General features: G+C 41.0%; 1 protein-coding gene across 1 annotated transcript in view; it reads left to right on the forward strand.

Moving 5' to 3' along the window:
• SV2C (synaptic vesicle glycoprotein 2C) overlaps positions 1 to 14,074 on the forward strand; it is a 251,350-nt gene that overhangs the window by 49,319 nt on the left and 187,957 nt on the right. Inside the window, exon 2 of the mRNA XM_082376648.1 lies at positions 11,303 to 11,981. Coding sequence (XP_082232774.1) covers positions 11,402 to 11,981 — 580 coding nt within the window. The 5' untranslated portion in view covers positions 11,303 to 11,401. The remainder of the gene's footprint in view (positions 1 to 11,302; positions 11,982 to 14,074) is intronic.

Consider the following 14,074-nt stretch of genomic DNA (forward strand, 5'->3'; position numbering starts at 1 on the left):
TTCTTGCCAGAATAAACATATTCGTCATCTAGATGGTGTATTGCACCAAATCTCTTGGACTGTGTTCTTTTTTTAAAATTACTTTTTATTGAACTATAGTTGTTTTACAATGTTGTGTTAGTTTCTGCTGTACAGCAAAGTGAATCAGCTATACGTATACATATATCCCCTCTTTCTTGGATTTCTTTCCCATTTAGATCACCACACAGCATTGAGTAGAGTTCCCTGTGCTATACAGTAGGTTCTCATCAGTTATCTATTTTATACATAGTAGTGTATATATGTCAATCCCAATCTCCCAATTCATCCCACCCCGCTGCCCTCCTTGACATCCATACATTTGTTCTCTATGTTTGTGTCTCTATTTCTACTTTGCAAATGAGTTCATCTGTATCATTTTTCTAGATTCTACATGTAAGTGATATTATACAATATTTGTTTTTCTCTTTCTGACTTACTGCACTCTGTATGACAGTCTCTAGGTCCATCCACATCTCTGCAAATGGCACAATTTCGTTCCTTTTTATGGCTGAGCAATATTCCATTGTATATATGTGCCACATCTTCTTTATCCATTCATCTGTTGATGGACATTTGGGTTGCTTCCATGTCCTGACTATTGTAAATAGTGCTGCAATGAACATTGGGGTGAGTGTGTCTTTTGAATTATGGTTTTCTCTGGGAATATGTCCAGGAGTGGGGTTGCTGGGTCATATGGTAGTTCTATTTTTAGTTTTCTAAGGAACCTCCATACTGTTCTCCATAGTGGCTGCACCAATTTACATTTCCACCAACAGTGCAAGGGGGTTCTCTTTTCTCCACACCCTCTCCAGCATTTATCGTTTGTAGATTTTTTGATGAAGGCCATTCTGACCGGTATGAGGTGATACCTTATTGTAGTTTTGATTTGCATTTCTCTAATGATTTGTGATGTTGAGCATCTTTTCATGTGTTTGTTGGCCATCTGTATATCTTCTTTAGAGAAATGTCTATTTAGGTCTTCCGCCCATTTTTTGCTTGGGTTGTTCATTTTTTTTGATGAACTGTATGAGCTGTTTGTATATTTTGGAAATTAATCCCTTGTCAGTTGCTTCATTTGCAAATATTGTCTCCCATTCTGAGGGTTGTCTTCTTGTCTTATGGTTTCCTTTGCTGTGCAAAAGCTTTTAAATTTAATTAGGTCCCTTTTGTTTTTATTTTCATTACTCTAGGACAGGGGTTCTCCACCCCCAGGCCATGCACCAGTACTGGTCCGTGGCCTGTTAGGAACCGGGCCACACAGCAGGAGGTGAGCAGCTGGAGAGCAAGCGCAGCTTCATCTGTATTTACAGCCGCTCCACATCACTTGCATTACCACCTGAGCTCCGCCTCCTGTCAGATCAGTAGTGGCATTAGGTTCTCATAGGAGTGTGAACCCTACTGTGAACTGCACATGCAAGGGATCTAGGCTGCGCGCTCCTTATGAGACTCTAATGCCTGATGATCTGAGGTGGAGCTGAGGCAGTGATGCCAGAGCTGGGGAGTGGCTGCAAATACAGATTATCATTAGCAGAGAGGTCTGACTGCACAGAGACCATAGTAAATCAGTTGCTTGCAGACTCATATCAAAACCCCATCAGTGAGTGGCAAGTGACAATTAAGCTGCATCTGGTGGCAGGCTTTATAGTGGCAAGTGAATTGATGTACTTCAATTGTACAGCTGCATCTGGTGGTAGGCTTTAAGTCAAAATCTGACACTTATTTTAGTCCACACGTGGCCCTCCCATTATTTTATTTACCACTTCCGTCCGTGCCTCTTTCCCACACTGCACACTTGTCTCAGTCACAGTTTTGGTGTGACTAGCCAAAATGAGTAAAAAACAAACATCACTGGAGAGCTTCTTTGAAATGGGGGAAAGACCCAATGATGAGACAGCAGAAGACTCTAAGACTGCCAACAAAAAGAAAGCTGCATTTAAAAGAAGATACCAAGAGTCCTACTTAAATTACGGGTTCATTGCAACAGATGATTCACATTCTCCAAGTTCGCTTTGTATAATATGTGGTGACCAGCTATGCAACAAAACCATGAAAACTTCAAAACTGCTTCGCCATGTGGAGACCAAGCACCCTGTATTAAAAGAGAAGCCTTTGGAGTTTTTCAAAAGAAAAAAAATGTGAAAATGAAGAACAGAAGCAATTATTGAAGGCCACTAATTCATCAAATGTGTCTGCACTGAGAGCATCATTCTTAGTGGCTAACCTCATTGCTAAAGCTAAGAAGCCCTTTACTATTGGTGAAGAGTTGATCCTGCCTGCTGCTAAGGACATTTGTCGTGAACTTTTAGGAGAGGCTGCAGTTCAGAAGGTGGCATGTGTCCCTCTCTCAGCTAGCACCATAACTAGATGAATTGATGAAATAGCAGATGATACTGAGGCGCAATTGTTAGAGAGGATTAATGAGTCCCTGTGGTACGCAATCCAGGTTGACGAGTCTACCACTGCTGACAATAAGGCAAAAATGCTTTTTTGTGTGTGATATATTTTTTCAGGATGATGTACATGAGGATATGTTATGTGCAGTTTTGTTGCCAGCCAACACCACAGCTGCAGAACTATTCAACTCTTTGAATGATTACACATCAGGAAAACTGAATTGGTCATTTTGTGTTGGTATATGCACAGACAGAGCGGCTGCCATGACTGGACGGCTTTCTGGTTTCACTACTCAGGTCAAAGAGGTCGCCTCTGAATGTGAGTCTATGCACTGTGTCATCCATAGAGAAGTGCTGGCTAGCCAAAGAATGTCACCTGAACTTAACAATGTTTTGCAGGATATGATTAAAATTATCAACCACATTAAAGTACATGCCCTTAACTCACGTCTGTTCACGCTGCTCTGTGAGGAGATGGAAGCAGAGCACACACGTCTTCTCTTTACACGGAAGTGAGATGGCTTTCTAAAGGTAGATCACTGGCCAGCGTTTTTGAGTTACGAGAGCCGCTCCAGAGATTTCTTTTAGAAAAACAGTCACCACTGGCAGCACATTTCAGTGACACAGAATGTGTCACAAAAGTTGCTTGTGTGACATATTCAGCCTGCTCCATGAACTCAATCTGTCACTTCAGGGGAGAACAACAACTGTGTTCAAGTCGGCAGATAAAGTGGCTGCATTCAAAGCCAAACTGGAATTGTGGGGGCGACGAGGGAACATTGGGATTTTTGACATGTTTCAAACATTAGCAAACATTTTGAAAGAGACTGAGCCCCGGACTTCTTTCTCCCAGCTGGTGCATGATCACCTATCTCAGCTTTCAAAAGAGTTTGAGCATTATTTCCCAACCACAAAAGACCCCAGAACTGGGAAGGAATGGATCTGTGACCCATTTGTGAACAAGCCAGGTGAATCGACTTTGTCTGTGCTAGAAGAGGATCAAGTGCTTGAGATCACAAATGATGGTGGCCTTAAAAGTATGTTTGAGACAACTTCAAATCTCCATACGTTCTGGATTAAAGTGAAGGAGGAATATCCTGAGATTGCCACAAAAGCACTGAGAAACCTGCTTCCATTTCCAACATCCTATCTTTGTGAAGCAGGGTTTTCTGCAGTAACAGCAACCAAAGTGAGATCATGGAGTAGACTGGACATAAGCAACACACTTCGGGTGTCACTGTCTCCCATCCTCCCAGGTGGGACCATCTAGTTGCAGGAAAACAAGCTCAGGGCTCCCACTGATTCTGCATTATGGTGAGTTGTATAATTATTTCATTATATATTACAATGTAATAATAATAGAAATAAAGTGCACGATAAATGTAATGTGCTGCAATCATCCTGAAGCCATCCCGAAACCATCCCCCACCCCCGGTCCATGGAAACATTGTCTTCCACGAAACCGGTCCCTGGTGCCAAAAAGGTTGGGGACCACCAAAAACAAAAAAACACTTTAAGAGCTCCTACCATATATTACTGTTGTGAGATAATACCTCTGAAGTACTTATTAGTACATGGTTGGCATAATAATAGGTGAGCTGTTATTAAAATGAGTGACTCTTCCAGCATCCAGAATATTCTAGAAAGTTTTGGGGAGGAGGAGCTTTCCAAATCTTTTGATGATTGTCGTGATGAGGGGTAAAGCAGAAGGAAGGACTGGAGGTTTGGGCACAGCGTGGGGAAACCAGAGAACATGTGTGTGCATGCATGGGGATTGTCCATGATGGGAACATGTGTAGGATGGTTTTGAAATAAGAGGTGGTGTTAGTGGATACATGCTGTTTGACATGAACCATCAAAGGGAAAAAAAGAAAAGCTAAAACTCTGTCTTGCCAGAATACCTCTCATTTATTTGTATGACATGTCATTTGTGCAAAATGATTGTCACACACAAGATTGTGCATATCATTAACTATATCAGATAAGCTTTGCTGTAAATATTACTCAGTTGTTACAGCTGCTTCTATAAATATAGTTTTTAATCAGCTGTGGGTCCTGCCACTTAGCATGATTAGCGGGCATCTAAACAAGTATTTATTAAATGCTAATTATGGGAAATACTGTTAATGCTCTGACCAGATACCGTGTGTCTTTGCTTCCATCAGCCAGCACCTGTATCTCTTCAGAGGACCACCCGTGTACTACTGGAACTGCTTTGCCTTTTGAGTCAGAGAGTTGGAAGTGCCTATGTTCCATCCTCGCCCGGGGCGGGGGAGGGGTGCGGACGGCACGTAGCCAACAGTGGGCAGGAAAGCCCAGCACCTTTGCCTTGAGTGGGAATAACTCAGGCATAACTTCCATTCCTGACTTGCTCTGCAGAATCAGCCTGAAGCTTGCCCCACAGCATACTGCCTAAAATTGTGATCCTATGTTGATCGTCTCCCACCCTTGCCTGCACCCCCAATGGCTTCGCCCACTCCCTTACCAGTTCTTCTGTAATAAACGATTCACACCTGACTCCTCTTCACAGGCTCTGCTTCTGGGGAACCCAAATTAGAAGTACTTAATATACATCGACTTCTGTCCTGAGCACAGTAAAAACACCAACTCGTCTAACCCTCAGCACACCGTAAAGTATATCATTTTCCTTGTTTCGTGGAGAAGCACACTGATGAGAATAAAGAAGGGGCAGCATGTGCTTCCCTGGAGGTTAGAGCTTCATTCCTGCCCTCCTGGCTCCGGACATCTTATTTAACATGACTCTCTTATCTTTTGAAGTATAGCCAACATCTTGGGCTAGTTTATCTGAACAAACAAGACCATATTTTGGAATTACTATCCATGTAAAACCCATCGCTGATGAAAGATATCACGGTAATTCTTGTTTCAGAACCTATATCACGATTTAGCCAAGAGGCTATAAAACCATTTGTGTATAGGAAAGACAAGTTACCAGAATGAACAGTAATGACCAGGAAGAATGCTACTGCATTTATTAAGACCTCAGGGAGCACACTGTGTGAAGCAGATGGGGAGAAGGGCAAGCCTGTGGGGTCAGACCATTGAGCTTGAGTGCCAGCATCACCTCTGACAAGCTTTGTGACCTTGGGCTAGTTATTTAATTTCACTAAGCCTTAATTTTCTCACCTGTAAAATGGACACTATAATGTCTATTTTGTGGGATTGAGTAAGAATTAAATAAAAGAATAAAAGAATGTATATACAGTAAGTCCCCTACATATGAACGAGTTCCGTTCTGAGAGCACCTTCGTAAATCCAGTTTGTTCATAAGTCCAACAAAGTTAGCCTAGGTACCCAACTAACACAATTGGCTAGATAGTACTGTAGGTTTACAATACTTTTCACACAAATAATACATAAAAAAACAAACACAAAAAATACAGAAAACATTTTTAATCTTACAGAACAGTACTTTGAAAAGTATAGTACAGGACAGCAGCTGGCATACAGGGGCTGGCACTGAGTGAACAGGCAAGAAGAGTTACAGAGTGGAGGAGGGAGAGGAGGTGGGAGATGGTAGAGATGAAGGATCGTCAACAATAGGAGACGGAGGGCAAGCTGCAATTTCACCCACGCCTGACGTTGATGGCACAGGTTCTGGTTCCTTGCTGGATTCAATTCTATCTACCCTCTTGAAAAAATGATCCAGTGATGTCTGGGTAGTAGCTCTTTTTTTCTCATCACAGATGACACAGTAGCACTGGATTGCATTCTGAACGGCTGCTGCAACCTTAGTGTACTGTTCTACGTTCGGGTCCTGTGCCTCAAAAACTAACAGTGCCTCCTCAAATAAAGAAATCGCCTTGCCATTTCCTACATCATGAATCTCTTTGGTTCTTCAGTTACTTCGTCTTCCTCTTGTCTCTCTTCGTCCTTTCTCTGGGCCTCTAAATCCACAGCAAGGAGTTCAGTGAAGTCATCCTCTTGCAGATCTAGCTCCAGCTTCTTGCTGAGGGTCACTAAGTTGCTGAAGACCTCTTTGGACTCCTCATCCACCTTCTCAAACCCACGAAAATCGTGAACAAACTGTGGGCAGAGGTTCTTCCAAACCCCATGGTGATGGCTGTAACCTCACGTCAAGCAAAGTCAGTGTTTTTTATGGCCTTGTCGATGTTATAGTCCTTCCAAAATTGTCTCAAGGTTGTTCCTGATTCATCACTCTCCTTTACTTCCTGATGAAAAGCGTGACGTAAATAATATTTCTTAAAAGTCGCTATAACTCCCTGGTCCATAGGTTGGATGGGCGACGTAGTATTTGATGGCAGATGCACTACTTTGACCTTGGGATGAAAGTCGTCCATAAATGGGGGGTGGCCCAGAGTATTGTCGAGCAGCAAAAGAATATTGAATGGGATGTCCTTCTCCAAGCAATATTTCTCTACCTCCAGGATAAAGTGGTGGAAAAACCAGTCCTGGAAAATGGCCTGTGTAACCCAGGCTTTGGGGTTACTCTTCCACACAAACACAAGGAAGAGTGTTTGGCTCTCTTGGCTATGTTTTTAAGGGCTGTTGGGTTCTCTGAATGATAAACTGAGAGAGGCTTCAGCTTCATATCGCCGGAAGCATTGCCACCAAACCACAGTTAGCCTATCCTTTGCTGCTTTATAGCCTGGCATCAACTTTTTCTCCTTACTGTTGTAACTTTGGTCTGGCATCCTCTTCCAGTATAGCCCTGTCTCATCCATATTAAAAACCTGCTCAGGTAAATACGTGCCTTCACCAATAATTTCTCGAAGCGTTTCAGGAAATTCACGGGCTGCTACCGTATCTGCACTTGCTGCCTCGCCACTTACTTTTACATTGTGAAGGTTGGCTTTAGCCTTGAACGCATAAAACCAGCCATGGATGGCATTAAAAGACATGCCCTCTGATTCTTCACTGTGTTTCTTCTTCAAGTCTTCATAATGGCTTTTAGCTTTTTCTTGAATCAGCATTAAGCTGAGCAGGACTTGATGCTGATGCTGATTCTTCATTCACACACTGAGAAGTTTCTCCATCTCCTCCATCATTTTTCCACGCTTTTTCAATATTACTGTCGACATCATTGGCACAGCAGACTTCACGTTTCCATGATCTTGTCCTTGTTCTTTAGAAAAATGCCGATGGTTGAACAGTTCATGTTATAAGAACAAGCGACGTCTAGCATCTTTTCACCTCGCTCCACTCTCTCAATTATTTTCACTTTTGTTTCCATTGTTATCTCTTGGCGCTTCTTAGCAGTACCAACTACATCTCCTCTGCTTTTACCCTTGCCTCTGAACATCCTGGGCTTGATATAAAGATACTGTACTATCGTACTCTATACAGTACTGTATAGTAAAGTACACAAAAGCACAGCCACTTGTAGAGGATGCACACACGTGACAATGTATGCCAGATAGACGAACTAACTTACGTGATTGGAAGTGCAAACACACGTTCTCATCTTTTGACAGTTCGCAACTTGAAGGTTCCTATGTAGGGCACTTACTGTAAAATTCTTATCACAATTCTTGGCATAGAGTAAGCACTAAATCAACCATTTTTCATTAAAACGGTACCTGGCACATATATGTGGTGTAACTGGGTGATTTACCCTGAAACGGAGGTATATTGTTTGCAGACATTGATGATGTGATAAGCAGCTGCTCATGGACGTCCCTTAGGCCACCCCTGGTGTGCAGGCCGCACCTGAGAACTACTGCTTTAAGGCAGGCCTGGCCTTCCAGCACAGATCCCAGGCTGCCATCTTCCTGGTGACCTTCGGAATGAGCCCAGCTTTTTGCATTTTTCCATTTACCAGAAAGAGTAATAGTCTTCCCCTGAGTAATCTGCCCACTGGCCAAACATCTTGCACATTTTCCAGGTATAGGTGTTAGAAACTTATTTTCCTGTTTAACATTTTATTTTGGGGCCATTGAGATTCACATGAAGTCCTAAGAAATAACACAGAGAGACCCCCTGATCCTGCCCTTCCCCGAGTCTTCCTCCAATGGCGACATCTACAAACATCTGGATTTAAACCGACGTTTTGAATAAGTATTCCTAATTGCCCGTTTTAATGCAAAAGCACTGAAAAATCTGCTTTACTTTAGTGAGACTACAAACTGTAAGACCTAATCTCTTCCATCAAGGATCGAAAAATCAACTGGAGCCTCGATTTTTGGCTGAGGAACCCAGAGTCCCAAAGAGAACTTACATACACACCGGCTTTGTTTTAACCTCAGAGTCAAAAACAGTTTTACAAGAAGTGTTTTTTTCTCTTTTTCAAAACCAATATGTTTAATTGTAAAATTTTTTTAAATGTCTTTTCATTACTCATGTGATTAGATTCCTTAGGGAGTTAGAATTATCCATTTTCTAGTCACAATCTTGACTTTCAGGACACCATGCCTGTTTTCTGTCATCGACGTGGCTCCCATACCGGGACCTTTTGGTGGGTGAAAGCCCCTTAAAGCCTGTGATGAGAATATTTGTGCCTGGGAACAAAAGCAGGAAAGCCAAATACAGTCAATTTCTTTACTGTTTATTAGAAAAAACAATTGAGGAAGCTTCCCATTACTAACCAGCATGCTGTTTGTAGATGGCGTGTTACAGGGGTCAGGCTCTGCTTTCACACTCACCAGTCTTTTCCTTTAATGGTGTTTTTGCTGCCATGGTGCCCAGGAGGCAGCTGATGTGCCGTGTCTGATTTAATCGTCCATTTATGAATGGTAGACAAGTTGGCTCTATTTGTTGTGTGAAATCTTTTAATTTTGCCTTTCATTTTTAAAGTAGGAGACACCTCTCCATCGCCAACATCATCTATCGTCATCCTCCCTTCTTCTCTCTTTTCCTGCCTCCCCCTTACCTTTCTGAGTGCTCCATCCTCAACCTCGTTTCTCACTGCCTTCCCATCTTACTCTCCATGTGGATCCTCCCATCTCTCCCTTCCCCTGCCTCTCAGCTGTCCAAAATAGAAAGAAAAGGGAGAACAAACAGGAACATCCTTCATTAAGACATTTGGCAAAAAAGCCTTGTAATCATATGTTTATTTTCATTTCATTTTGTCTTCTTCTAAAACACAGACCTGAGCAGAGCCATGCTTCCGTTTTGCCTACTGGCCATTTGCAGGTATCCAGTGGTAATGATGCCCAATCCATTTACAAACAAACATCTTTTTGTCTTTATTGCTGGGTCTGTCTGTCACGTCTGGAAGAGCAGTTTAAATGTACGTTTGTAATAGCCGCTCACCAAGTATTTTACACTGGATGCAAAAGAACAAAGTAGAAATGGCCATTATATGAATCAGTATTTGGAATACTGCTACAGCACAAGGCTTGGGGAATTAATGATGGGGGAGAATGATTTTTTTCACCTTCATATCATTTCTGTACAAGGTGGGCCTGATATTGGCTGACTTGGGCCACCAGAGCAGACAGCTCAGTGGACAAGTGAAAGAAGTCAGCCTCAATGAGCCAAGACCTAAGGGGCTGTCCATGAGAAAGGAAACCAAGTGATGGGTCCTGGGAGGCTGCTGACTCTGGTATGCAAGGCAGCAGCTAACTGCAGTCAGATAAGGTGGCAGGGAGTGTGTGTGTGTTGGGAGGGTGGGTGTCTAGAGATGAAGAAGGTAGGGACAAAGCCTGGGGTTCTTACGGGGTGCGTTGGGAAGGGAGTGGCTTCCCTGTCCCTGCTGGCCTGTGGGGGGGGCTTCTGAAAGGGCACATCCCCACTGGACAAGTCACATGTTCTAATTCAGTGATTATCAAAAATGTCTGTCAAATCATTTGATGAACCCTTCCAATTTCCTACAGATATGACTGCCATACTAGGGGAAAATACTCATTGTCAGTTTTGGGTGCCATGTGAGTCTCTGTTATCATTTACTGGAAGGAGATACAATAAAGGTAGAAAGGAAATGCATTTTATAAATATTTGTAGGCATAACTCAGAGATATTGCTGGTTCGGTTCCAGACCACCATGGTAAAGTGAATATTGCAATAAAGCAAGTCACACAAATTTTTTTGGTTTCCCAGTGCTGTAAAAGTTATGTTTATACTATACTGTAGTTGGTTAAGTGCAATAGCATTATATCTAAAAAAAAATAGACAATACCTTAATTTAAAAATACTTTATTTCTAAAAAATGCTAAACATCGCTTGAGCCTTCAGCAAGTCATAGTAGTAACATCAAAGATCACTGATCACAGATCACATGACAAATAAGGAAAAAGTTTGAAATATTACAAGAATTTCCAAAATGTGACAGAGAAACAAAGTGAGCAAATATTGTTGCAAAAATGGCGCTAATAGATTTGCTTGACCCTCGGTTGCCACAAACCTTCAACTTGTTGAAGATACAGTATCTGCAAAGCGCAATAAAGCAAAGCACAGTAAAATGAGGTGTGCCCATATATGATTTGATAGCATTGTATATAGTGATGCTTATTTTTTGTTTGTTTGTTTTTTCATTGTGAGGAAATGAGGTCAGACAGGATTCTTCTATTATTCTGGGTTTACCTTTGCAGCGTATGTATATATCTGTGAGCAATATTACTTGTCTCAATCAGGGTCTGTCTTTCTAGCACTTTCGAAATAAGTTGGATGTACTTATAAAGGTGTAAGATATTCCGTTGTATTTTCAGGGGAATGCTTGTGCATTCTATGCAAACTTACCCAGGAGACGGAGTTCCTTAAAAACAATAATAATAATAGTAAAAACCCTAAATACTCCAAGTTCTGATCTCACTTGAGCAGAGAACCAGCAAACTGAGTGCTCGAAAGAAAGGAAAAGTGAATTCTGTGTCTTAGTCTGTGGGGCCAGTGAAAAGAGACCAAGAATCAGATGGTGAAAAAGACATGGAAAAAAATTAAAAATATCTTCTGTGGTTTTTCTTCTCTTGCAGTTCCATTTCGAACCCAAAGTGGATGGTGCTGTCAGGACTGAACCACTGACCAGTCTGTGAAAAATTCCCATCTTCTCATTGGCCGTCAGTTGCGGTAAGATGGAAGACTCCTATAAGGATAGGACTTCACTGATGAAGGGTGCCAAGGACATTGCCAGAGAGGTGAAGAAACAGACTGTAAAGAAGGTGAATCAAGCAGTGGACCGGGCCCAGGATGAATACGCCCAGAGGTCCTACAGTCGGTTCCAAGACGAGGAAGAGGATGATGACGACTACCCACCGGGAGAAACCTATAACGGGGAGGCCAATGATGATGAGGGCTCCAGTGAAGCGACTGAGGGTCACGATGAAGATGATGAAATCTACGAAGGGGAGTATCAGGGCATCCCCAACATGAACCAAGGGAAAGACAGCATTGTGGCAGTGGGGCAGCCCAAGGGCGATGAGTACAAGGACCGCCGGGAGCTGGAATCAGAGAGGAGAGCTGACGAGGAAGAACTAGCCCAGCAGTATGAGCTGATAATCCAAGAGTGTGGTCACGGCCGCTTTCAGTGGGCCCTTTTCTTTGTCCTGGGCATGGCCCTGATGGCGGATGGCGTGGAGGTGTTTGTCGTGGGCTTTGTTTTGCCCAGCGCTGAGACAGACCTGTGCATACCAGATTCGGGATCCGGATGGCTAGGTGAGTGCATCATGTCAGAGAGACACATTCTGAAACTGCTTTATTTGTTGAGGACAGTTAACAAATAGAATAAATACTTTTCATATGGAGCCCTGCATTTTTTCCAACATTTGAAAAATTTTAAACATGCAAAGGAATCAAAAGAATGGTACAGTGATGCCCATATATACCCACCACCCAGAGTCTCTAGTTAAGATTTACTGTATTTTCTTTATCACCTAGCCATCTATCTATCTATCTATCTATCTATCTATCTATCTATCCATCAATCCCACTTTTATTTTTATGCATTTTGAGGTAAGTTAGAGCAATACATTTTAACTTATACTATTACAAATGTTGCATTAGTTTCTCCTTTATTAACTTCCAAAGCCATTATATGAAACTTATCTGACAGTTTTCTAAATACAGAGGTTAATTCTACAAAACTCTGACTAATGTGATATCAAATTTCAAATTTATCTATAACATTATGGTTTAAATAATTTCAGGACTCTGACAATTTTTACAATTTTTATTTTTTCTATAATCTATGTGTATGTTTGCTTGTTGGTTTTTTTCAGTTACCCTTATTTATAGAATTGTCTCTAGATGACTTTTTACTTTTCCAGGTTTGTACTTTTTTGCCTACACTGGAAAAACTTTCTTTCCTCATAGGACTTAAAAATCGATTTTGAATCATATTAATATTTAAATTATATGTGTTAAAATAATATGACCTCTCTATAAAATATCTAGAGAGCAGGTTTGATTTTTGTTTTAAAGTTACCATGCACTCAAGGTTCATATTGTTACACAGCTGTAGTTAACATTCCCACTTGCCTATGGGAGTGAAAATAAGAAGGCCAAGAAACATGCACACAGCGGACTATCCCCAAAGCTTAAGGTCCACGTCAAACACTTGGTACATTAAGTCATGAGGTCTTTCAAACCCCTTTTGCTCAGCTCACCTCAGAGAACATGTTTATGTGCATATTAAACCTTTATGTGTTTCAGAGTCTGTGAAAGAAAGAAAGAATACTTGGTGTCTCTATTTCCAAGGGACTTTTTAAAACTAAAGTTTGAAAAACCAAAGCATACAAATCTTTTTGTAGTTTAGTAACTCTATTAAGTAATGTTATAATTATTGATGCTGAGAATTTTTCTGTGTAAAAAAAATTAAATGTCATCTACTCACCTGCTCTATGACAACATAAGAGAGAGAAACATGCATGAGACAAGTATTTACATCTTGTTTCTCTTATATGATCCACTCCTAGCATTTGTTTCTTTTTTTATTTTTAAATATTCATTATAAAATTTTATTTTTAAACAATTTTATTGAAATATAGTTGATTTACAATGTGTTAGTTGCAGGTATACAGCAAAATGATTGTTATACATATATATCTTTTTTAGATTCTTTTCCATTATAGGTTATTACAAAATATTGAGTATAGTTCCCTGTGCTATACATTAGGTCCCTGTTGTATATCTATTTTATATATAGTAGTGTGTATATTTTAATCCCAAACTCCTAATTTATCCCTTTCCCCCCTTTCTCCTTTGGTGACAGTAAGTTTGTTTGCTATGTCTGTGAGTCTGTGAGTTTCTGTTTTGTAAATAAGTTCATCTGTATTAATTTTCTAGATTCCGCATACAAGTGATATCATGTGATACTTGTCTTTCTCTGTCTGACTTAGACATTTGTTTCTTTAATTTCGTACCTGGAAGAGATGGATCCGTAGAAGCCGGGAGGGGTGAAGGGGAGGGAGTGGGGACGTATATTGCATGGCTTTTGCTGGTAGATTCATTTGTGTGTTCAACTATCAAAATGCAAATCATGGTTCAGAGGAGGGTCCTTAGTTATTTGTCAGATTGATCATTTCAGCATATCTGTTTCATACATAGCACTGTATTTTGTTTTTTGTTTTTTCCTTTGGTGAGCAAGTCTACCCACTGTAAGCCTCGGAGTCAAAATATTTATCACGATTTTGCTAATGGAATATATCAGCAGAATGTTTTAAGAAGACAGATAGTTAGAAATACATCTACACAAATATTCAATACTTGCAGGCTTAAATTTAGAGTAGCAAACTTTTCATGTTATGATC

The sequence above is a fragment of the Balaenoptera borealis genome (assembly GCF_965194805.1).
Source record: "Balaenoptera borealis genome assembly, chromosome: 2".
NCBI lineage: Eukaryota > Metazoa > Chordata > Mammalia > Artiodactyla > Balaenopteridae > Balaenoptera > Balaenoptera borealis.